Source organism: Drosophila yakuba, chromosome 3R, assembly GCF_016746365.2.
Source record: "Drosophila yakuba strain Tai18E2 chromosome 3R, Prin_Dyak_Tai18E2_2.1, whole genome shotgun sequence".
NCBI lineage: Eukaryota > Metazoa > Arthropoda > Insecta > Diptera > Drosophilidae > Drosophila > Drosophila yakuba.
The window spans coordinates 27888128-27910767 of NC_052530.2; the positions used below are offsets into that span (position 1 = coordinate 27888128).

General features: G+C 47.3%; 4 protein-coding genes across 10 annotated transcripts in view; 2 read left to right on the forward strand and 2 right to left on the reverse strand.

The window, feature by feature from the left end:
• Positions 1-88: 88 nt before the first annotated feature.
• LOC6538686 (atlastin) lies at positions 89-9656 on the reverse strand. Of its 2 annotated transcripts, none has more exons than XM_002099169.3 (5): positions 9507-9656; positions 2341-2653; positions 1053-2266; positions 924-990; positions 89-863 (listed from the first exon to the last, which is right to left on the reverse strand). In XM_002099169.3, the coding sequence occupies exons 2-5, from the start codon at positions 2533-2535 to the stop codon at positions 714-716; spliced, it is 1626 nt and encodes a 541-aa protein (XP_002099205.2). In that variant the 5' UTR covers positions 2536-2653; positions 9507-9656; the 3' UTR covers positions 89-713. The 2 variants fall into 2 exon arrangements, with proteins under 2 accessions (XP_002099205.2, XP_015048976.1); XM_015193490.2 differs by lacking the exon at positions 9507-9656 and adding an exon at positions 3609-3746.
• LOC6538687 (putative tyrosine-protein kinase Wsck) lies at positions 3842-7464 on the forward strand. Its single transcript, XM_002099170.3, has 3 exons — positions 3842-5274; positions 5337-5693; positions 5799-7464. The coding sequence occupies exons 1-3, from the start codon at positions 4543-4545 to the stop codon at positions 7083-7085; spliced, it is 2376 nt and encodes a 791-aa protein (XP_002099206.1). The 5' UTR covers positions 3842-4542; the 3' UTR covers positions 7086-7464.
• Positions 9657-9752: 96 nt separating the features above from the next.
• LOC6538688 (syntaxin-18) lies at positions 9753-11472 on the forward strand. The gene is made up of 2 exons (XM_002099171.4): positions 9753-10850; positions 11145-11472. Exons 1-2 carry the CDS (start codon positions 9852-9854, stop codon positions 11331-11333), a joined length of 1188 nt encoding a protein of 395 aa, XP_002099207.1. The 5' UTR covers positions 9753-9851; the 3' UTR covers positions 11334-11472.
• LOC6538689 (protein split ends) overlaps positions 11395-22640 on the reverse strand; it is a 38995-nt gene continuing 27749 nt past the window's right edge. For 3 of the 6 annotated variants that reach the window (XM_039376104.2, XM_039376106.1, XM_039376105.1), the window contains exons 3-7: positions 15220-19366; positions 15091-15156; positions 14213-14947; positions 12925-13065; positions 11395-12433 (exon numbers count right to left, since the gene is read on the reverse strand). In XM_039376104.2, the coding sequence (XP_039232038.1) occupies positions 12180-12433; positions 12925-13065; positions 14213-14947; positions 15091-15156; positions 15220-19366 (5343 nt within the window). In that variant the 3' untranslated portion in view covers positions 11395-12179. The remainder of the gene's footprint in view (positions 12434-12924; positions 13066-14212; positions 14948-15090; positions 15157-15219; positions 19367-22640) is intronic. The other 3 variants (XM_039376107.2, XM_039376108.2, XM_039376109.2) reach the window with 3 other exon arrangements.

Sequence of the window (22640 nt, forward strand, 5' to 3'; positions counted from 1 at the left end):
ATACCAAAGATGAGATAAGGTGTAAAAGGAGGCGGGGGTGGGGGGGTGGTGTTTGTGTACGCCTTAGATGGAAATTAAACAAATTAAATTCGTTAGCGATTTCTTTATATTACAGCGTTAAATTTCATATATCCGTTTCAGACGCATATCGTTTGTAAAAAACAATTTAAAATTTCACTTTTTCAACAGACACAAGCCACTTACTAATGATGCACTTACTCTTAAAGATACGTAATATAGACGATCTACACTTCAATTAATGCAATATATAAAAACAACTTTCCTTGAAGGGCAATTAATAGCTAGACGTTTGTGTTTCCGGTTCTCTCGCACTATAGAGGGGTTTAGATTTATACAAATTAGAAGGGGTCGTCCTCTCAATAATCGAACCATTCTACTGGTCGGTCCATGGACACCTAATTGCGCTTCGCTTTGCGCTTTTTGCGACTATTTGGCGCCTGGGAAGCGGATGGGGCCGTTGGAGTTTGGACGCTGACTTTAGCCTTCTCTTCGTTGCTGCCGCCGAACTTGCGCCAGATGTTGTGGATGAAACCGTCGGCCTCGTTAATGTTGTTGCTCCTGTTTGATTTATATGCCACATTGTTGTTGATGTTGTTGTTGTTATTATTATTATTGTTGTTGTTGGGTTTTGCCGACGGCGGCTGCGACGGCACCGTCTGCTGCGTCTTGCGCTGCGCTCCTTGGGCGTATTCTCATGACCGCTTCACCTTGCCATTGGACGCATTCACCGAGGATTGGGAGCGGTAGGAGGCAGCGCCTCCGCCCACAGCCATTTCGGTCGCATGGGTGGCCACATGCTGGATGCCCTTCTCCATGCAGCCGTGATAGATGGGTCGCATGAACTGCAAGCATAAGGTAGTTTAGCACACACACACATCTCGGTTAGTTTCCAAGCTACTTACTTTCTCCCACATTAGCGTTGCAAAGTCATCCAACTTGCCGCCAAAGTCACTGAGCTCTCCGCTATATCTGCAATTCAAAAGTAAAGTTAGTTGGCAAGATTCTCAACCAAAACTCAGTTATCAACCTACCTGATGTAGGCCCACAGAGCCAGCGTGAGCAGCGCCACACCCATGACCAGATTGCAGAAGTTGGCGAAGGTGTAGAGACCCACCAATCCGAAGATGCCGCTGAGGATGTACATGATGACGGCGCAGGCGAAGTACACCGCTGGGGTTCGTGCCGCTTTGAAGATGTTCTTGCTCTCGTTGTGCGCTTGGTAGTTGCTGAAGACCTCCTCGAGATCATCTTCCAGTTGCTTGCGGAATTTCTCGGTGAACTCCTCGCCGCCCATTTTGCGCTTCGCCGCAAACTGGAACAGTGCCTTGTCCTTCACCCGCAAGTGCTCCGTCTGCAGGTGAGCGGTGCTTAAGTACGGCCGCGTTCCGCCGCATACCTCCTCCATGAGCTGTCCGTACAGCTCCTTGGCGGCGGCCACGGCGGTCAAATGGTTGGCCTCGGCGGTGGCCACCAGCATGCTCTTCGGCTCGGGCAGCTCGTTTCCCTTGTAGATGTTCATGTACGATTGGAAGTACTGAATGAGATCGCGAGCGCGCACCCGTTGTCCGCTGATCTCCTTGTAGACCAGGTTGTCCGGTGCCAGCAGCATGGGCACCAGGGAGCGCAGGCTGTTCTTGAACTCGGGCGTAATGTCCTGCAGCCGACCGTCAAATTTGGGATTGGTGGCTACATTGAGGCCTGGATGGGGCATCAGGAAGCAGGCCACCTCCGTGAAACAGGACGAAATATGGCGACGCAGGGACTGTAGTTCTGGGTGCTGTTTATCGGACACCTCCAGACGTCGTTTCAGAATCTTATCACCGCCCAGTGCACCGTACTCCGCTTCGTAGGGAAAGCTCCAGTCCCGGACGAGGAACTGCAGCCGCTGGAACGGCTTTTTGCCGGTGTCGGCCAGAGCCAAGCGGCCATACTCGGTGAAGAGCTGCAGGTGCTGCAGATCGTCCTCCTGGATGTTCTGTGACAGGTTGTATATCTGGACCGAGGACAGCATTGTGCTCAACGCAAACACGGTGGCACAATCGCGCACGGTGCTCTGGCTGTCGAAGGCGCCCTGTGTGTCCAGCAGAATGATGGCAATCTTGTCGCCGTTGGGATAGTCGTGCAGGAATATGTCGGACCACATGAGAATGCCGGTGGTGTCGCGTTCGGAGCCGCCGCGCCAGGAGAATCCCTCCAGCGGATCTGATTCGCCTCCCAGCCAGTCTGTCGCATCGTGATGCACATACTAGGATTTCAAAAAAAGGAAAAAGAGCTTTGTAAGTGAAAGATGCTTGTGATGGCAGCAATTTCGAGACTCACCTTTGAATACATGTAGCGCAGAAAGAAGTCCAGCAGGAAGCTCTTGCCCTTTCGGAAGGCTCCCGCCACGGAAACGACGCAGACGAAGCGATCCTTGACCTCATCCCGCATGAGGACCTCACTCAACGCATCCTCGTTGAGCACAAATGTGTGCTCCTCGGACGCGTTGATCACCTGCACTGCCGATCCGCCCATTCTGGTATCTGGAATCCTTGCCAGCTATCCCGTTTACTGTCTGTGTGCTTCGCCGGCTGTGTGCTTGCCTCCGTTGGGGAATTCTTTCGAGTTAATCTGTTGGATTTCGACTTGTCAACTGCAAACATAAACAGACAGCTAGATAAGTATGGAGAAAATATCTGCTGTACCTCTTAGCACATTTTCCCCATTTCCGGCAAAAGGGAAAACTGCGAGTCTGGGCCAACATTTAATTGCGCAAGCCTCTGCGCTGCTGCGAGTTCATTTAATTTTGGCACAGCCACAAGACACGAGCGACGCAAAGGACAGAAAGGCCTGCAATTATGAGAGGTGGCCAAAAATAAACCCAAACATGCGCTGCTCCGCGATCGCAGAAGATGGTGCTCTATGTAAGCGGATTGTTCAGGTGCGTGGGTTATATATACGTATCCATTGAGGAATGGTACTTGGTAGGTGTGCAGAAAGTATCTCATTTCTAATCAATGTCTAGGTGCAGGCTTATCATTCGTATTCATTGCTCACAGAAACAACTGTTTTAAGCAGATCCGACTGAGGTCTCAAGTGTATAACTTAAAAGCATATGGTTTTGATTACCACTTAATGATAAGAAAACCGGTTTGTTGAACTAATGATTGAACTTTCAACATTCATACAGATTTAGCAGTGTAATAAAGTATTCTACATGCCCAGATGAAGTACAAATTATATATTTTCAGTTACTCAAAATGGCTGGGAAAGTAATTCATTAGAAACCGGTCTTTCAGTGATTTTATTGACCTTATTAACTTTCTTGATTGATGTTTCGTTTGCAACACGATCACTTGTTCATCTGTTACTTTCGGATTCTACCAGTCCAAATGGGGAATATGTATGCAAAAGGGTTTCCAAATCGGGTTAAACGAATTCAGCACAGTGGAGTGTTTGAGTGTGAGCCGTAGGGAGCACATTAAAATTAATTTCGTTAGCTGCGCTGTGATGACGTCGACAACTTTTGTCGCGCTACGCAGTTTGACCACTTGAATTCTAATTGGAAGCGCAGCCAAAACAAAAAGAGCCCGTAGCACCAGACATACCACATTTAAGACAAGAGTTTGGTGGGGAATTATGCCACACACGCGATTATGTAGCCTAATTTAAAGTTATGCTTGCGCCTAATTGAATCCGATTCGAATGCGGAATGGGAATATGAATATAAATACACGACCAGCGCGACCGTCAACCAAATCAAACTGCAGCAACAACACGCAAGTCACCAATGGAATCGGCTACCTCAATGGAATCGTGGAAAGAGAGCGGGGCGGCACTCTCTCTCTGTTCCGATCACCTCTCTCTACTTTCGCCGCCACATGGCAAAATAGGAACAGACACAGTGGGAGGGGGAGTGGGGTAATGCAATTGGTGCGGCAGCAGCTGCAACGTTAGCAAAATCGCGTCTGTCCAATTAACACATTGCCACTTAATTAAGACCAACATTTGTCCGAGACTTTGGCGCGCTGAATCAGTATTTCAAATTCAAAATATAAAATACATCTGGCAATGCTGCTTGGAGCCAGGCTTGTCCAGCAGGTGTGTGAGCAGTGCCGCCAGTTACAGGCGATCTTCGCAACACAGCAGTTGTCTCACTTACACTTGCTTTTTTATCAACTAGCGGGCGATGTAAACAAAGGTGTTGGAAAGTAACAGCAACAGTTGTGCGGGCTGCGTCGACGTCGGCAGAGCGATTAGTCAACTGGAAACACGGTTGCCGAGAGCAACAACAACGGGCTCACACTCAATAACAGAACGGCAGTGGAATAAGAAGAAGAAGAAGCAGCAGCAGCAGCACCAAAAGCGCTTGAAAAATGTTGAGCGGGGAAAAAGAATAAAAGTTTTTAATTTGCCTAAATTGGCTGCCCGTGAAAAAGTGTTTAATTGGCAGCTATAGCCACCCCAAAAGAAGAAACTAAAATCCCAGGCGGATATCAGCCATCCGGCGTGCAGGAGCTGCTCATTCGAGACTTGCAAGCCATGGAATGCGGTTCACGTAGCGGACACCGCCCAATTCCGATTTGGCTTTCCAGCTGCCTCGTGGCCATGTGCTTGGCCCTTCCACGAGGAGCAGCTGTCCCCCAGGAAGCACCTGCCTACTACTATGTCGGTTGCTACACGGCTCGAACGGATCTGCTCCATGAATCCGTCTACGCCAAGACCCCGCAGACCTGCATCGAGATCTGCGAGCATCAGGGTCACCATTATGCCGTGCTGGCCTCGGAGAAGTGTTTTTGTGCCAATGTCCTGGAGCCGCAGGAGCAGCAGGATGAACAGCTCTGCAACACCCGCTGCCTGGCCAACAAGGCGCAGTATTGCGGCGGAGTCGGTGTGCACTCGTACTACTCCACCATACTGACCAAACAACCGGGTCCGCATCATCTGAGGATTTCGAACAAGACGGAGAACAGCCTGACCCTCAACTGGGATGCCTACGAGGCGAGGAAACTGCTCCTGGCCGGCGGCGCAGAGGCAGTGCTTCCCAACCAACTGCTGGACAACTTCCTGATCAGAGCTCAGGTCCTAAAGACCTACTCCTCGCTGCCCGCCTTCCCGCAGCCCGAGTTCATGGTGCAGAGCACGGAAACGCAGTTTGAACTCACGGACTTGCATCCCGCCACGCTGTACAACGTATCTGTTAGGGCCATGTGCAAGGATGCCCAAGCAGGTCAATCTGAATGCGGCCAGGCCTCCATAGAAGCCACCACAGAGGTTGGTACTGCTTGAATACAAACGAAAATCCCAACCAATACGACTCCTACTCCAAATTTCAGGTGGGCCTTCCGAGTCCCGTGCCAGCCCAGCCGAAAATCCTTAGCCGCACCGACCGCACAGTCACCATCGAGTTGTCGCCCATTCGGAATGACAATGGACCGCTGAGCAAAATCCTCGTCATCGTGGAATACGTGGACAATGCCCTGAGTCAGCCATTCGATGCCCAGCTCCTGGGCAGCTGGCAGCAGGCTCAACAGGATAGAGTGCCCTACTACATAGCCGCCGAATTGGATTACGATAGACCGGAGGACAACCGCACCAGGCGCTTTGTGGTGGGCGATGGCAAGCGATATGGACGATTCATCAATAAGCCGTTGGATCAGCCAGATGCGCATGTCCACATCAGTCTCGGATTGGTGAGTAATGCATTCAATTTGAGAGCCAACTGCTATGGAGGTTTAATGGCTCATCTGACTACATATTTGTTACTTGAAACTTCTGAATGACTATTAATATTCTAGGTGAGCACACTGGAGGGCGTCACCAAGACGCTGTACAGTCGTGGAACCCACGACCAGCATGTCACATCCTTAGACGACTTTAGTTACGCCACCTTCGATAAGGGCCAATCCTCGGTGGTGGCACTGGCCGTCACGTGTGTCATCTTCGGCACCTGCCTCCTGCTCAGTCTGATTGCCTACTTCTATCTGCGCTACAAGACCTGCCGAGGACGACGATTGACTGGTGGCAATGCCCACGAGATGACGCTGCAAACGCCAATAATCGAGCGGGAAAACAACGGATACCTGGTGGAGGACGATCCACTGCCGCACTCGCCGGAGAACTTCAAGCAGCAGTTGCAACAGTTGGTGGAGGGATTCGAACGGATACCAAGGAATGCACTGCGGCTAAATGTGAACGATGTGATCGGAGACGGACGCTTTGGCGAGATTATAACCGGAAAGGTCTCAACCAACGATTTTGCCAGAGATTGCACCCTGCACGTGCTCTGCCTGGACGACTTGAATGGCACCACTCAGGCGCAGTTGCTGCGAGAGTTGCGTCAGTTGTCTCAATTGAAGCGGCAGGAGCATTTGCTGGATTTCTATGGAGTCTCAGCGAGTCCGGATTGGTTCTACCTAATCTTCGAGCAGCAGCGCATGAGTCTGAAGCGAAAACTGGTGGAGAGTCGCCTGATGGCACCGTCGCAACGCCTCACTTCCCTCTCCGAGCAGCTGGTGCTGCAGTGGATCTACGAGCTGGCCAGCGCCATGACATATCTAACCGGCTGCCAAGTGGTGCATCGACAGCTCTGCTCGCACAGCGTCTTCGTGACCAGCGAGTTCAAACTGAAGCTGAGCGTCTTTGGGCCGCTGCCGTATATGAACATTGCTCGCCAGCAGGCAGACCACAGTAGATGGTTGGCTCCGGAGGTGCTGCGATACCAGCATCACCATTCCACGCGATCCGATGTCTGGTCGCTGGCCTGTGTGGCGTGGGAATGCTGTGCCCTGGGTGGTACGCCCTATGCCAATGCAGTGGCCAGTAACCAACAGCTGCTAGAGGCCATTCGGGCTGCAGTGCGTCCGGCACAGCCAGCCTACGTCTACGGGGATCTCTACCAGCTGCTGCTCAACTGCTGGCAGCTGGAGCCGAGCGAGCGGAGCAGCTGTGAGGACGTGGCCTTCGGAATACGCCAGCTGATGACCTCACCGCGGCATGCCCTCAGCTTTGATCGAGTGACCGGCGGACTAGACACCCTGCCTCCGTACCTGCCGCAGCTGGAAGCGATTGCGACGATGGGCTGAGTTGCAGCCGAATAGAATATTAGAATATTAGCTTTAGTCAGCGAGAGACCACATTCGCATACAGTAGATTTCGGTTCTGAGTCACTGCTGCTGAGAGTAAACAATTCTTCATTTTGATTTTAGATGTGTTCACTTTCAGTGTTCTTGAGAGAAAATAATTTGTTTTAGAATTTACATATCGCTTGAATAAAGCTCATAGATTGTTAAAATACGTTAACAGCACGTATCCACCATAGAATATTAGAAGTGAGCATTTATGAAACACAAAACGGTGTTTTGATTTCATTTAATCGACGTCTAGTGTTTATTGCTGATACGCACAAACTTCCTACGTTAATATATACAAATAAAAGAGTGTTCTATGCCAGAGCTTATCTGATCTATAAGGTAGTTAATTGCTTATCTACAAGCCAAAAGAAATGAATCGACTTTCCCCCACGCGAAACAAAGTTCAATCGAACGTGCTCGATAAAGAGCGAAAGATAAAAGACTACTGACAGTCTGGCCCCCAAGATTGTGTAATAAACTGAGGGATCCATGGCGAATGGATCTCCTACCAGACCAGCAGCAACAATGTATGTGATTCCCCGCTGAAGTTGCACAAACCAGACAAAAGCAAAAACTAAAGGCAAAAAACCAACAGAGAGAGCGGCGAATGCGAAACTTTGATCGCTGGCGAGCAGCAATTAATAATAGAAAATAAACGCTGGCGTTGCTCAAGTGTGAGTGGATCAAAATTGGCGATTAATCAGTTTAAAGGTCTTGCATTGCATCTATTGTTCGTTATGTTGTTTAAGAATTAATTAGGGAATTTGTTGGCAGCAGCCTAGATGCGGTTACATGCTTTATTAGTCATCGGAAAGAGTAGGGCACTTCCTTTCCTATTCCTTTAGTTTGGGCCATAATCTTATAATGGAACTGCATATAGAATAAAAATCTATCCAAAAGTTACTAAAATATATATTTTGAATTTTGCCATTGGTATTTTTATACCCGTTACTCGTAGAGTAAAAGGGTATACTAGATTCGTTGAAAAGTATGTAACAGGCAGAAGGAAGCGTTTCCGACCATATAAAGTATATATATTCTTGATCAGGATCAATAGCCGAGTCGATTTGGCCATGTCCGTCTGTCCGTCCGTCTGTCCGTCTGTCCGTATGAACGTCGAGATCTCAGGAACTACAAAAGCTAGAAAGTTGAGACTAAGCACACAGACTCCAGAGACATAGACGCAGCGCAAGTTTGTCGATTCATGTTGCCACGCCCACTCTAACGCCCACAAACCGCCCAAAACTGCGACGCCCACACTTTTGAAAAATGTTTTAATATTTTTTCATTTTTGTATTGGTATGGTAAATTTCTATCGATTTGCAAAAAAAACTTTTTGCCACGCCCACTCTAACGCCCACAAACCGCCCAAAACTGCCACGCCCACACTTTTGAAAAATGTTTTAATATTTTTTCATTTTTGTATTGGTCTTGAAAATTTCTATCGACTTGCAAAATATCTTTTTGCCACGCCCACTCTTACGCCCACAAACCGCCCAAAGCTGCAACGCCCACACTTTTGAAAAATGTTTTGATATTTTTTCATTTTTGTATTAGTCTTGTAAATTTCTATCTATTCGCCAAAAAACTTTTTGCCACGCCCACTCTAACGCCCACAAACCGCCAAAAACTGTCCTTCGCACTTACACTAGCTGAGTAACGGGTATCAGATAGTCGGGGAACTCGACTATAGCGTTCTCTCTTGTCTTTTAAATTTTGTTTATATATTCTTTCGATATGCACTTTATAAATGAAATATTAAAATCCATTATCATTTATATGAAATTTCTTGCCGTGCATAAAGCTTATCTCGGGATCCTTCCTAAAGACGATAAGCCATCGTTGCTCTTGTCGACGTGTAACTATTGGAACCACCAATACCCAAAGCACATGGCTCGTTCCGAAATTGGAGCGACTTTCTCATAGAGTATATAGTAAATACGGTAAATGAAGCGCAACGATATCCATAGCGACTTTTGGACGCTTACCTTGCACACAATTCAAGGTGAAATGACGACGAACAATTGAAGTCACTGAAATGTGTATACATTCCGCGCAAATGGGCAATTATTATTAATAAATCGAGCTGTATGCCTGGTATCGGAATTCAGGGGCTTCGGCTGCCGACCATGCTGATGATGATGATGATGAGGTTCATCCGGAATTGGCCAACTTTTCGAGTGTTTTGCATTCGCCTGGGCAAATTGTTATTGTTTTTGTTACATACACACATGGAGATTATGAGGAATCCAAGGAAACTGGTTGCTCACACACGCACACCAACGCACTTCGACAGAGCCACTCACGCACACCACGAAAGGGTCGGCTAACTGCGCAAATGATGCGCTCTGTGGCTCAGCCATTGTTACTCACTTTATTTAACCATTTACATCGGACACTGGGACTCCCTGCGCTGCGATTTTTGGACACTTTGCTAGCAGAAAAGTACGTATTTTGTTTGCGCTCTGCTAATGGTGTGACCGTACGCGGTTGGGCCCAAAATCCCACCAATGTGGGGTGTTATCGGTAAGCATGCCACTTCCCAACACTGCACTACTTATCGATAACATTTAGCTATTTTTGGTATTAGCTAGCTGGTAAGTTTTAACGGTCACCAGCGGTCACACTGCATTTACCGAAACGAACGGCCACACTGCACTGGACCGATGATGTGGATTTAAAAGTTAAATAGTTTAAACTTAGTTATAGCAAATAGCTATGGACATCACCCAGAGCTTCAAGGCCAGTGTAATGACGGTGCGCCTGCAGCGCAAGGCCGAGTTGGCCGGCAAGGCGAAACCGACCACAGCGCCCACAAAAACTGGACCAACTGGCCCAAAGGATGACTTCGCCAAGCAGGCGAAGGAGGTGTGCAACAAGATCACTTCGCTGCGCAATGTGCTGATCGAGAACCGCACCGCCTACATGCGCATTGGTCAGCATCTGAAGTCCGCCGCGCACATGACCGACGCCCAGCGGGATCTGATTGATCGCGAGTCGGAGAAGTTCGTCACCTTCTACACGCAGCACCTGGCCAAGATGCGCAGCGATTGGAAGAGCGCCAAGCGGAAGCCGCAGGAGCGTCAGCACATCGATGCCGTGCTGGACCTGCTGGTCAGCTATTTGCACAGCGTGGAACAGATCTATCTGGATCAAAAGAAGTACCGGGTGCAGCACGAATTGGAGACGTATAAGCTGCTCAAGTTGGCGGCGGACAAAAAGAAGATACCAGTACGTCCGGCGGGCAGCAACAGTGGCAAGCTGGGTAGGCGCCAGGTCAGCAACGATGACAGCGATGCCACGCAGTCTTCTCCACAAGCAAATGGCAACCACGATGAATCCGCCGACAACGATTGGAATAACGACGGCTGGGGCGACTGGGATGAGGACGAGGATGGCGTCGAGGTGGACGACCACGATGGGCAAGAGGAGAAGGAAGCCAACCAGGCCAATCAACACAAACCGCGTACGCGCAAACGAAGCAAACCCAACAGATCGGCTCTGAACGACTCATCCGCCAAGGTGGCGCTGGATGAGGAGCTCCAGAAGCAGCAGGAGGCCGACGATGACGATCCCCTAAGCGCCGAGGATATGCAGCTCTTCGAGGCGGAGAACGTGCACATCTACAACTTTCTGCAGGGCGTCTCCGAGGAGGTGGAGCAGATTGAAAAGAACGTGGTGGACATTGCCCAACTGCAGGATATTTTCACCGAAAAGGTAAGATAGCGCGATAACGCAAAAAGTCCCAAAGACTGCATGCTCAATCCGAAATCACTTTGAGGAGAACATATTGCTCCATATTGCCAAGACGACTTTACATTGAAGTGGCTGCCCATATGTTCGCCGACTTAATCCTTCAATTAAAAATGTTAATTGGTTTCACTTAATCCCACATCCCTCGCGATTGCAAGATATAAGCGTGGCGCTTATTAGCATGCAATTAATTATCAACTAGTTCCAGCTAGATCCACGTTCTAATCGCCTTTAATCCTCTTAAATTCCCCTTTTTAGGTCGCCATGCAACACCACAATATCGACAGGATAGTTAGTGCCGTCGTGGGCGCCACGGAAAACGTCAAGGACGCCAACGAGCAAATCCGCCAAGCCACTCAGCGAAATGCAGGGCTACGCGTGTGGTCGCTGTTCTTCCTGCTGGTCATGTCGTTCTCCCTGCTCTTCTTGGACTGGTACTACGATTAAGTGAAGGCCCCAAAATTTATGTGTAACACCTTCAAGGATTGAGAAATGCAAACATGTTTTGTTATCGTTTGATCGCACTAAAAGCATAATTTGTTTATTACATAATTTATAAATAAAAGGAAAATATTTGTATAGGTTATTCATCTGCCTTGTTTCATTTTCATTTGTCAATGAAACCTCGTACAACAATATGGAACTAAAATCGATTTGAGCTGGCTTTCACACACGTCCACGTCTCAGTAGTTTATTTAAATTCTACACCAAAATGTGAATAACTAAATGTTTTAGTGTTGCTTGGTACATTGTTTATATCTAGGGCCTTAGTCCTATTATTTTCATTAAACGCTCTTCAAAAAAATATTTATATCTAACTGGGAACGGAAATCAGCAGTAAGTATTTATATTTATATGTATATGTATATATGTCTAAGGCCTAAAGTTAACCTTTGCGTATTTGTTTCAGTTGATTTCATTACATGAATGTCTAGATTCTAACTAGCTTAGTTCTAATATTTTGTAGCCTTAAGATTTGTGTCTGAGGGAGTGTATGCTTGGCTTAGTCGCTAGGTGTGTTTTTTATTATTTTAGGTGCAATATTGGATTGCATTCAATGCAGTCTGCTGGTTCTTTTCTGTTCTTTTCATTTCTTTTGTTTGTTGTTTTTCTTTTTATTTAGAATAAGAGTTAAGTGTTACTTATTGGTTGGCTCTCCAATGGGAAGAATGGAAGCTATTTACCACAGAGTGTGGTAATAGTATAGGAAGGCGCCGATACTATTTGGCTAGGTTGCTTGTGATTACTTATAACTAAAGCGTTGTAAACTAAATAATAATCCGGCCCCGTGGGTTATGGCGTTGTGGCAATGGATTCCAGTGTCACGCTGTTGCCGGCACAGCTCTCCACCGAATTGGGGTATTCATCTGGGCTGTGGTACATGTGTCCGCCGCAGCTCATCGGCGTCAAAGGTGTCTCCTCGATGGGCGTGAGCGGATTCTCCAGCTTGTCACTGCTGGGGTGGCAATGGTTGTTGTTGCTGGGTGACTTTGATGCGGCTTCCTCGTTGCGGAATACGCCCATTGGCAAATGGGTTTTCATGTGAGCTAATGAAAATCAAAAAAGGAATTTCGTTATTATACGTTTTAGTCATTTGATTAGTTCTTAACAAGTTGCAACTTAACGTAGGCCATGCAAAATGACGGCATCTGTGATTTACCTATCCTTACTTTTGTTTCTTACGACAAACTAGAACGGAACCTATAACTTAAATAAATTTAGAATAGTGCTGCCAACTATGTAGACACATTCTACTTAAGTAAGAACATAAGACGTTACAACATTAAGACAGTTAGAAATAGTCAATTATATAGTTTGAAATATCACTTGGGTGAACTATCAATAGTTCTTAAGCCTAAGCTTCAGTGACACCTTCAATTAATATAAGGAAATCATTACTTATTACGATTGCTAAGGTACAAAAATCACAAAATTCGATAAGGAAAACAAAGCACTGCTGATAATGCATGTGTATTTATAAAATTCAAATTAACAATGTTGGCAACACCATTTGTGGACGAGACTGGCGAGACTTTACCCCGAAAATTCGTGAAACGCATAAAGGAGCTTGGACAGAATTTGCATTTGTAAAACATCTCGCTGTGGGTGCGTCGATGTTTGCGCAATTCTTTCAGATACTCGAACGTCCGATCGCACCCGTCGCACTGGTAACCGAGCTCTGGAAGAAGACAATTTCGTTGGCCTTTGTATCGTATCGTGTGTATCGGTATCTACATATTCGGATCGTTTGTTATGTTGAGCAATTAGGATTCACACAGTGTGATCTTGAAGGGAGCCAACATAGATAGCGATATAAATACACTCATGTCAAGCGAATTAAACTAAAGAAATCACTGTACCCGCAAAAAGAGACAACCAACATTTAACATCGATTGTTAAGGTTTTTTTTTTTTGGTTTTTGGGTTGAAAGTGCGTTTGCGAAACTCAAGGTTTCAGCAAGCGGAAATTCCATTGAAGTAGAAAGGGGGAAAAGCAGAAGTAAAGCAATCTATATATACATACATAAGTATTGTACATCTAATAAATGTATAATTCAATGGAATATTCAACACCCATTTTCTTAGAAATTCCCACGTGTTACGAAACGCACTCCACTTCTACCAATTGAATACAAATAAGTAAGTAGTGTACAGTGTTCAGTGGTTCAGTGTTCAGTGTTCAGTGTCCAGGTCAGCGGATTAATAACAAAGGGCAGCTAATTGTCAATAATTAGGCAAGCTGAGCTAGAGCCGTCAGATATCAGCGTATAATTGTCAGTGTTCATATCAACGGGTAATTAGCTTTTATACAATTTTTGCAAGCCGTTCGATCGAACTCACACCACTACAACCAAGTGGCTTATTTATTAATATTATTATTTTTTTGCCGTATTTCGTAGCTACTCAGAAAACTGCATGCGCAAGTTCATAAACGGTTTATGATAGCTTAAGGCTAAAAGCATAATACATAAGCTGTGTATTTTTTGTTGTTTTCATGCCAAGCATTTAGGAATACCCATGCCATAAATCGATATTGGTATTCTCGAGACGAAAGCAATTCGTTCACGGTTGTCATACCTTTGGTACATATAACCCACGCTTCAACAAACTGCCGCCAACAATAGCAACAATACAGCGATAACAATTGATGGAGGATTAGTAAGAGGCTTATAACTCAAGCTACGACAGAGCAACACTAAGACTAAATGAATGGGGATTAGTACACGGTAGGTTAACTGCTAGGCAACCGAAACAAAAAAAAAAAAAACAATAATAATAACGAAGTAAACCCTTTGGTCGTGCTTAGGGTTTGCCCCCAAAACGTACCTCCATGGAACTTGATGTGCGTCTTGAGAGCACTCTCCGTGCCAAACTGTTTGCCACACTCGTCGCAGGTGTGCGGCTTGGAGAGCAGGTGCACCGTGATCTTGTGCAGCGTTAGTTGCGATGGTCGCGGGAACCGGACGCGACAAATGTTGCACTCATACGGTCGTCCCTCCACGTCGTGCGACTCCATGTGACGATGCAGCGCCGTACGCATGCGATAACCTCGCTTGCAGATGTTGCATACAAATGGCATTGTGGTCTGCGCTCCGTGTGCCAGCTGATGGTGCTTCTTCAGGGCAATTTCGTTGGTGAATCGCTCCTCGCAGTACAGACAATGGTGGCTCGTCCGCAGCTCGGTCACCTGCACCGTGGACGCGACGGCCGGCGATGGTGGCGGTGCTGGCGAAGCCGGCGTTGCCGGCGAAGCTGGCGGCATGTGATCCAGCGTCGATGAGGAGGGCGACGACGAGGGCGATGGCGAGGCCACCGGTGTGGCCAAATGCAACGGGCCCTGTGGCCCAACGATCACGCCTCGTTTCCGATACTGTCGCAACGTGGTCGTGGAATCTGGCTCGGATTGTTCCGGCGACGGCATTGTTATGTGCTGCGAGTACACCATGGGCTGCGGCGATGGTACCGAGACTATGGTCGATGGCGGTGTGAGCACTGTTGGCGGTGTCTGCAGTGTCGCCAGCTCCTCGAACTGTTCGTTGCCGTGACTGTGGCCGGAAGTGCCTGTAACGGGAGAGAGACAACTTTTAGATCGGAACCAATTTAGATCGTACAATGTGCTTGACTGCTCGTCTTTATCAAAGTGCTGGTTAAGTCATGGGTTAGGTGCAAGCTTAGTGATTATGCCATTATTCCATTTTACTTACAGTCTTCGCAATCGGGACAGCAAAGAATCTTTCGTGGCGTTGTTGGGCTTGCTTGCATTTCCACTGCTGTTGTGGAATTTATGGTTTAATATGAGATTGTTTCGGTGAAAGTAGAAGTGTAATACTCACTTGATGGATGCGGTGATTGTGGCTGCATTACCGCTTGTTGCTGTGGTTGCTGCACTTGCAACACATGTTGCTGCTGTTGCTGGTGGTGCTGCTGTTGCTGCGGCACTTGTTGCTGTTGTGGTTGCACTTGTTGCATTTGCTGCACTTGCTGTTGCAGTTGAAGTTGCTGATGTTGTTGCAGTTGCTGTTGCTGTTGTTGCAGTTGATGTTGCTGCTGTTGTTGTTGCGTTTGGGGTAGTTGCTGAAGTGTCTTCCGCGGCTGCTGCTGCTGCACTTGTAACTTTTGCTGCGGTTGCAGTTGATGCTGTTGCAGCTGCAGCCGTGGCTTATACGGCCTACCCCGTGGCCTCCGTTCGCTGGTGATCTGCAGCTGAACGTCGTCCACCTTCACGGCATCCAAAGGATCCGTTTTCAATGTCATGTGGAAGCGCTGAATGTGAATGTCCAGTGCCTTTTGGGCGGGGAACACCTGTGAGCACTGGCCGCACTGGTACTGCTGCACGACATGGTGACTGAGGATGTGCTGCGATCGCTTCGTTCTGCCGGCAAAGGCCAGCGGACAGTGTGGACAATTGAAGGGCGCCACCGCCGGATGCAGATCAATGATATGCCGGCTGTACTCCAGGCTGCTGGAGAAACGCGGTCCGTTGTGGCAGAAGCGACACTTGAGCGTTAGCGCCCGACCCCTGGTCGCTGAGACGGGAATGGGGGTCACTTTGGTTGATATGGAAGTGGCACCCGGCATTCCCAATACTGGATGGCTTTGTACGACGCGAGTTTGTTGCTGCTGCTGCAGTCGCTGATACTGCTGGTGGTGATACTGCTGGCGTATCTGTTGGCGTTGCGTGTGCTGCATTTGATGCACTTCGTTGCTGGTGGCAGCAGCAGCAGCAGCATTATAGACGTGCAGCGGTGCCTGCTGCGGATTACTGGCCGAGGCCACTGGCTGCTCCGGCTGCTGGATCAGTATCATAATCGGTTGCTGCTGGTGCTGCTGCTGTTGCTGCTGCGCCTGCTGATGCTGGCGTTGCTGTTGAGACATCTGAATTTGTTGCTGGCAATGTTGCTGCTGCTGGTGATTCACCTGCTCGATCATGTAGCTTTCATTGGATGCTGGTTGTAGCATCGTGTACGTTTCAGTCTGCTGCGGATAAAGATCGCTAGCGCTAATGTAGTACGTTGTGGTTGTGGGTGCAACACCCTCGACGGGGGCACTCTTTATGGCCTCCAGTCCGCCCACCGATGACCACTGGACTTGCTGCTGCTGCTGCTGCGTCTGCTGTGTCTGCCACTGTCGTGTTTCCGTGCCCGCCGAGGGCAGCGAGATGACCTGCATCTTGTTGGAGGATTGCTGCACCGTCTGCTGGACAATGTGCTGCTGGTAAATCTGCTCGTAGGTGACCGTCGTTGTCGTGCCCTGCGACTGGACATGGGGCACCAATTGGGATTGCAGTTGCACTTGGGGAACCACTTGATGATGTTGGGCTTGCGGCACGAGCTGCATAGATTGTTGCTCCTGGTTTTGGACTTGAATTTGAGGCTCGATTTGCGGTGGGATTTGGATTTGTTGCATCTGAGATTGGTCATGAGATTGTACTTGAGGCTGTTGGTTTTGTGGAGACTGCACTGTAAGCACATCGTGTTGCATTTGTGTCTCAACTTGAGGTTGCATCTGGGTCTCGATTTGAGGTTCCATTTGTATTTCGATCTGTGCCTGAACTTGAGGTGATGATATGGGAGATTCAAATGGTGAATGATTAGCAGACGACTCATTTTGAGGTCGTGTATCAGCTTGCACTGGTAGGTTGGTTTGGACATCCATTTGCACGGTTGGCTGTGTCTCTATTTCGGTCTTTGCGACCTGCTCCTCTGCCGGCGGCTCGGCTTGTGCCGGCTGCAGATCCCTTAAGAACTGCGTCAGTTCTAAATGCAAGTTTTGTCCCTGCTCCGGCGTCTCAATATTCTCGAAGCACGGAATATCGTTTTGGAAACCAATCAGTTCATTGGTAAAGTTGCTATTATCAAAGGGATCTTCGGTGGCACTAGGTTTGACTTCCGGTTTGCCGTCGGCACTTTGCTCGAAAGGATTTGGTGGCGACGAAACGGACGACTCCTGCTCGGTCAGCGTGGCATAGTCGGCTGGCGTGAGGAACTCATCAATGTGGGCACAGTTTGGTGTGTACATGTGCTGGTCCTGCATCTCGCTGAGGATGCCATTGAGAGTGGTCTCCACGTCGTTCATCTCCACCTCCAGTTTCTGCTTGGCCTCCAGATCGTTGAGCGGCATCATATCCGAGGGAGTTGGCGATGCCGCCGGAGTTGTGACCTTCAGCTGCTCAATGCCGTTCGCACAGTGCTTGGCGAACTCGGCCATAAAATCCATGGGCGTTGGCCCAGATCGCACTATCGGCATCTCTTCCGAGTCCGTGCTATCCGATTCCGTTCCCCCCGGTGGTGTGGCTTCAATTTTATTGGTTCGGAGTGCCACAGCAGCATTGAAGCTATCTGCTGTAGCACTCTGGCAAAAATTTTCATCGTTTTCGTTGTTATTGACGTCATCGGGACGCTGGGCAAACTCCTTGGGCGAAAAGGACTGGCGATTGGGCTCTTCAGTTTCTGGTTCCACGCAAAGACGACGCTGCAAGTTCTCGTCCAGCACCTCCAGCGGTATGCTGACTATCATCTCTCTCTGGTCAGCGGAGTCGGATTCGTCCACAGTTTCCGTTTGCTGCACAGATGCGTGCTCCAGTGACGAACGAGATTCCTGCTGTCCCAGTGCTTCCAGCTGCTCAACCGCTTTCGTTTGCGACTCGCTGGTTTCCGTGGATGAGGTCAGTTCCTCGGACTGCACTAGATCAGCCTCGGCCCTGATGTCATTCGCAATTGACTCGATTTCTTTTCTCACTTGGAGATCTTTAGCAGCATTATCTGGATCTTTTAAAACGCTGGTGGCTTCAAACGTTTGCTCTTTGGGTGAAGTTTCCTCACTATTTGGAACGCTGAGGACGTGGATCTCAGCTCTGGACGCTATCATTTCCTGGACCGACTCCATTTCCATGGCGCTGAGCTGCTTGCAGCTGTCTATCAAACCATGTGATGTGACGTCCTTCTGCTTTCTACACTCCATCATATTATTATTTGAGTTGACATCACACATCATTTGGACCGCATTAGACGCCACTTCCGTTGGCGCATCGGAAGTGCTGTCGATGGCCTCATCCATCCTTGCTTCCTTCGGATAAATATCCTTTAAATCAGACTTTTGGTTCTCTTCGGTGACTGGCTGCTTCGCGGCCAACTTTCGGTTCAGTGGCTCCTTCCTAACCAGCGATCGGCGCTGTCTTTTGGCCGGTGTGTATATTGGCGCATTCCTCGGACGCCGACCCCGTCGCGGCATTAAATCATACATGGGCGATGACTTTGGCGGCGACTGCCGCTTAACGATGATCAACGATCGCAGCGCCGCGTTGGAGGTGGAGGTGGAGGACGGGTTGCTGTCGCTTTCGAAGCCATAACATGGACCGACGGACAAGTCGCTCATGTGCTCGCTGCTGCTGGTGCTGCTGCTGCTGGTGCTGTTGCGTGCACTTGGGCGATTGGGCGACATGACCTCCGGCGGGCAGGTGGACGCCCAAGTCTCGAAAAGTTGTTTGCGGGCAGCCTTCGTCTTCCAGGGCATGCTGCTGGCATCGATGGAGGCGGCAGGTCGATCCATTTCACAGCCAATGGAGTGGGTACGATACTTGCGCAATCGGGGTTGCTGAGGACTTGATTTGGGCGGTGGCAAACTCTCGAATTCCGTTCGCATCTGTTTCGCTGGAACTGTTACTGCTGCTCCATCTGCTGTTCTTGCTGCTGTCGAATCTCCGTCCGATTCGGATACCATGCGGCGCTTTCGTATGGGGAGCTGATGCTCCGCGTGGCTGGTTGACTCCAATTCCACCGTGTGTGTGCTATCGTGTGACTTCTTTTGGACTTTTTGCTGACGCTTCGCTTGTCTGGCCGTCTGGCGGTCGGATATCTCCTGGGCAAAGTCCTGCAGGCGCTGCTGCATCCGTACACATTTCCGCCGGAACTTGGCCACCATCAAAAACTGGGCCATGCACTGCCGGCAGATTTCTTGCGGCAGTCCATCGTCGCGATTTATCTGGAAGTGAAAGAGAGCGGTGGGTTCGAAAATAAATATTCGATTCATGGAATAAATCATTGTTTGGCATTTAAATTGTCATTTCGGGTGCTGAATGATTTGCAGCCCTTAGTTTTCTGAATGAAAAATTCTATGGCCGCTCATACATATATGCAGTGGTGAATTTATTGCGTTTACTAAATTATTGAAAGTCTACGCTACGTTACCACATCGATTTTTAAGTTTCAACTTGCTAAACTTTCACTAGCCAAACAATGTGGAACATAAAATCTTTCACTGAATTTTATTGAGACCAAGGCATTTAAAGCCATTAATAACCCATTATTATTATGCTTTTGAAATGCTATAATCTATTTAAAGCCAGCATTCCTTTTATAGTCTAGGTGCCATTAAGTTCTCCTTACACGTGCAGCATATTAACATGTTCATAGATTGTTCAGCGCGAATTGCATGCAAATATACTGCTTAAAAATAGCCTAAACATAAACATTGTTTTACTCGCTGGCCGAGTGATTAGATAATAAAATTGTAATCCAGCCGATTTCCTGCCTTTCCCTCCATTCGATGCCAATCCATCCATCCATTCACTTTGCGACCAAAAACTGACTGACCAAATTATGAATTAATTAACTGACATTGAACATTGAACGTTGAAAAGGCGAAGTCGAGTCGAAAATCTTTCGCTTCGAACGGCAGTCCACAAGCCACAGCGATGTTTATTAATGATTTATGGGCAGGGCCGGTGGTTCGAAATCCCCAATCTGCACACAGGTGGCGAAGGCGGATCGTATCGGAACGGATTGGAGCATTCGAGGGGGGGAGGGGTTCAAGCATTCGAGTGGCAAAAAAAAAGAAAAAAAAAAAAAGAAAAATTCCAAACGCCACAACAAGCACCTTCGTTTTCTGCGGCGATTTGGAGCACATAATTTGCTTTTGTTTTCCAATTGAGTGGTTTCATTAACTGCAGGCGGAGGAGATTCAACACAAATTGTAGTGCCAAAATCCGATACAGAAACGAGAAACGCTTTAATTAGGATTTCCTAATCTTTTGTAGATATAGCTACAGTATTGAATTTGTTTACCCGGCCTTTACAAACGCCCCCCAAAAAAAAGAAATAGTGACGAAACAGAAAACACTCTGTGCGCACACGCGACTGCAATCATTTTCGAGTACCATTGGCCGTTGGGTTCAAAATGAATTAAAGCAGCGTAAAGCAGGAGTGGCAAACTTAAACCAAAACCGAAAAAAAACGTAATTAACAAGTTCAAGATCTTGTGAATGGGGGGGTAAAGAAATCCAGTTACTCAATGTGAAAGGGGATTGAGGAAAGGGGCAGTGGCGAAGAATGCTGATACAATTCCGACCATACGTTACCGCCTGCGAGGAGTGACAAAGAGCTGGCTAACGACTGGGTTACGACTGGGTAACCAAAGGGGAAAAAATCCGGGGGGGAAAAAAAAAACCACTGACAACGTGATTTGTTTCGAGATATGTGCTTAGGTTATGGTAATGCCAATACAGTTCCCAAAATGACATCAAATCGTACAAGAGACCGACCGACCGGCCACAATTTATGCAGAGCTCGGCGAAAAAGAGTCCCGGGGTCGGAAATTTGAACGATTTCGAATGCAGATGCCGCCAACAATGCATAACCGATGTGAGCCGTAGAAGTTCCACTTGGACCTGGCGTACTGGCGTACTGGTGGTACTGGCGCTACTGGAATACTGGTCAAAAAATACAAAAAAAAAAGAAAGAAGCAAGGCAAACCGAAAATCTGCCACAAAAATAAAAGAAGCGGGAAAAAACCAGCAGAAATGAGCAGCAGTCTGGGCTATCTGGGCAAAAAGCAAAAAAAAGCAAAAGGCGAAAAGCACAGAGCAGCAAACTGAAAACTGAAAACAGAAAACTGACGACAGACGCAACGGACCGCCGTCAAGTGTAAATGACAATCCGAGTAAATGCCGTCCGGCTGGATCGGGCGGATATAGTCGAACTCGCACTCGTATATATAGATAAATGTGCATGTGTGACCAAGTGGACCGATGCATAAAATCGACGCAAATGCGTTGCCTACACTGAGAGATAAAACCACACGAGCTGCGTGCGTGTGCATCGTTTGCATCTCATAAAAAGAAAAAGGGTGGAGAATCAAATCAAATTTTGAAGTGCTAAACTCTTCGGGGGCAATAAATAAATCATTCGGAATAAATCGACGCAGATGCCAACTGACTGGCAATAAGATGCGTCCACAATCATTACAATAAGACGGTTGAATTTATCGTGGAATTTATCACGCCACAAAGAGATCAATAAAAAAAAACCAAAATGGTGGTCACAAAACAAATATTATTCGTTTCAACCAAAAAAAAACCCAATAAGCAAGTCATCGAGCCACAAATCTCGAATACGAATGCCCAAGAATTTGAATAGTACATTTTAATTAGCGTTAACGTTTCACACAGATGATGCTCAGTACATAGTAAAAAGAGAAAAAAACCAAAATTAAATAAAAAAGGTTGACAAATTTTCGTGCGCAGTCCAAGAAAAAAGTGTACAATATGTCGCTGGCACAGCTGCTTTCTGCTTTTTTTTTCTCGCAGTCCACTGTTTATTCGGTATAAAGTGGGCATGACACAAATAATAAAAATATAATATGGTTATTTAAATGTTCGGACATCTCTTGGATCAAACAAAAAGGTGGAAAAAGCCAGCAGGAGTATGAGAAAGCAACACGTTGTGTGTTGTACGTTGTATGTTGTTTGTTGTTTGTTTTGTGTATTGTATTTTGTATTTTGTGGCGACTATCACAAGTGCGAAATGCAAATTTCCTGGGCGGAGTTCGGCTCAATAAATGAAATGGCTAGGCAATCAAAGGTAGCAGCATCGCATTAAGAGGCATATGAAATATTTTTTCAGTGATTTATAATGTTGCCGATGCTTGGTGGTGGTGGTGGTTGGTTGCTGGTAGATGGCGGATGGAGCGCAAATAGTGGTAAAATGCACACGGCAAAGTATGTCGAAATTGTAAAAGTTAAAAGTTTTTAAAGACACATGTGTGTTCATATCGCATTGTACATTGTACATTGTACATATGTCTTATGTATAAGGTGAATAGGGTATAAAAGGCCTCTTTATATGCATTGTCAGCATTGATTGACAGTTAATTATTGTATTCCATAATCGTTTTTAGTTTTTTTTAAAGCCGGCTCGCTTAAATTGCTTTGTTTAGTCAAACACAGTCAACACAGACAATTTTTGAGTGCTTTTGTGAC

Bases quoted from the DNA above. Each gene is read 5' to 3' on its own strand.
- LOC6538686 (XM_002099169.3), bottom strand. From the start codon at position 2,535: ATGGGCGGATCGGCAGTGCAGGTGATCAACGCGTCCGAGGAGCACACA. The intron at 2,267-2,340 runs GTGAGTCTCGAA...TTGAAATCCTAG, and splicing joins TGCGCTACATGTATTCAAAG to TATGTGCATCACGATGCGAC. The intron at 864-923 runs GTAAGTAGCTTG...TTATGCTTGCAG, and splicing joins CAACGCTAATGTGGGAGAAA to TTCATGCGACCCATCTATCA.
- LOC6538688 (XM_002099171.4), top strand. From the start codon at position 9,852: ATGGACATCACCCAGAGCTTCAAGGCCAGTGTAATGACGGTGCGCCTG. The intron at 10,851-11,144 runs GTAAGATAGCGC...TCCCCTTTTTAG, and splicing joins AGGATATTTTCACCGAAAAG to GTCGCCATGCAACACCACAA.
- LOC6538687 (XM_002099170.3), top strand. From the start codon at position 4,543: ATGGAATGCGGTTCACGTAGCGGACACCGCCCAATTCCGATTTGGCTT. The intron at 5,275-5,336 runs GTTGGTACTGCT...TCCAAATTTCAG, and splicing joins CCATAGAAGCCACCACAGAG to GTGGGCCTTCCGAGTCCCGT. The intron at 5,694-5,798 runs GTGAGTAATGCA...TTAATATTCTAG, and splicing joins TCCACATCAGTCTCGGATTG to GTGAGCACACTGGAGGGCGT.